The 1,352-nt window shown below is 39.6% G+C and overlaps 1 protein-coding gene across 1 annotated transcript in view; it reads right to left on the bottom strand.

The window, feature by feature from the left end:
* The window catches only part of LOC106876339 (major facilitator superfamily domain-containing protein 6), a 10,026-nt gene extending 8,680 nt beyond the window's left edge, over positions 1–1,346 (bottom strand). Inside the window, exon 1 of the mRNA XM_014924841.2 lies at positions 323–1,346. Within this exon, the coding sequence (XP_014780327.1) occupies positions 323–404 (82 nt within the window). The 5' untranslated portion in view covers positions 405–1,346. The remainder of the gene's footprint in view (positions 1–322) is intronic.
* Between the last annotated feature and the right edge of the window lie 6 nt (positions 1,347–1,352).

Raw genomic sequence — 1,352 nt, 5'->3', positions numbered from 1 at the left:
ATTATATAAGCAGGATAGATAGATTAGCAGAATAGACAGATTAGCAGGATAGACAAATTGGCAGGGTAGATAAATTAGTAGGATAGATAGGTAGAGATAAAGCAGACAGAAAAATGTAGATTATTGAAGGAGGAAGCAGGAGCTTTGTTTGCTGATTGTTCCCTTTGTAATGTTGTGGAGATCAATTCCTCAGCGGACATAACCAAGGAAAGAAAGGCGATATATCGTCATCAACATCTCAGAATCATCATCCGTTACCCCCACACACAAACACACACCACATACCATAACCTCTAAAGAAGAAAACTGAAAAAAATCTTACCTGAATAGAAAGAGAAGTAGAAAATCTTGATGGGTAGTAGAGTTTTGTTGATGGTGATCTGGCATTCTTGTTTCCTGACCATTGTCACCACGATGAGGCTCTGGATTAGAGTGGGGAAGGTGGTGGGTGTTAAGGGTTAGGGGTCAAAAGGTTTGTAAAGGTGGAGGAGGTAGTAAGGGTTAGAAGGGGGCGCAGTGGTAGTTACTACATTGAGCTTTGAGATGAAAATGTGCATATATATATATATATATACATGCATACATATATGGGTATATGTATGTATATGTGTATATATATATATATGTGTATGTGTGTGTGTATATGTATGTATGCGTGTGTCTGTATATATAAATATTTATGAGTGTATATATAGATATTTATGTGTGTGCATATGTATATATATATGTGTGTATATATCTGTGTATTTATGAGTATGTGTGTGTATATATATATGGATGGGAGGAAGTTGGAGAGTTTTGTTTGGGGAAACTAGGGGCAGTGCTGGAGTGATGGTGTGAGTGGGGGTGAAATGAAGATAGTTACAATGGAGGTGTTTTACAGGTGAAATGAATGGATACAAGCTGATCAGCTCATACAGTGCTGCCACCTATGTCCGGTGTCAGTGCCATGACAACAAACTGCTTCTCTTTTCATCTAACCTTACCAAATTCTCCAAAATATCTGTTTCAACAACAACAACAACAACAACAACAATCAACTCTAATAATCGATGCTTACAAACTACCACTCTCACTGTCACCCTTACTATAGCAGTACTACCACTGAGGAAAAAAAGTGGAGGATGGGGTGGAAATGGGTTGGTGGGTGGGCCGGAGCAATGTGAATTGAGAAAGAAAAACACCCCCCGAAAAAAAAAAAACTTTAAAATTCTGCACAAAATTTATATTGGAAGGGGTAGTGGTGGAGGTAGGTAACTAGATGGGGGTGGTGGTGGAAGAGAGGTAGTTAGGGAGGGGGCTGGATAAGGTCATTGGTCGGTTGGTTGGTTGGTAGTGGGGAGGAGGGTGGG

Source organism: Octopus bimaculoides, chromosome 22, assembly GCF_001194135.2.
Source record: "Octopus bimaculoides isolate UCB-OBI-ISO-001 chromosome 22, ASM119413v2, whole genome shotgun sequence".
Lineage (NCBI taxonomy): Eukaryota > Metazoa > Mollusca > Cephalopoda > Octopoda > Octopodidae > Octopus > Octopus bimaculoides.
Note: the sequence above shows the minus strand (reverse complement) of the source record. Positions and strands in the feature narration are given on the sequence as shown.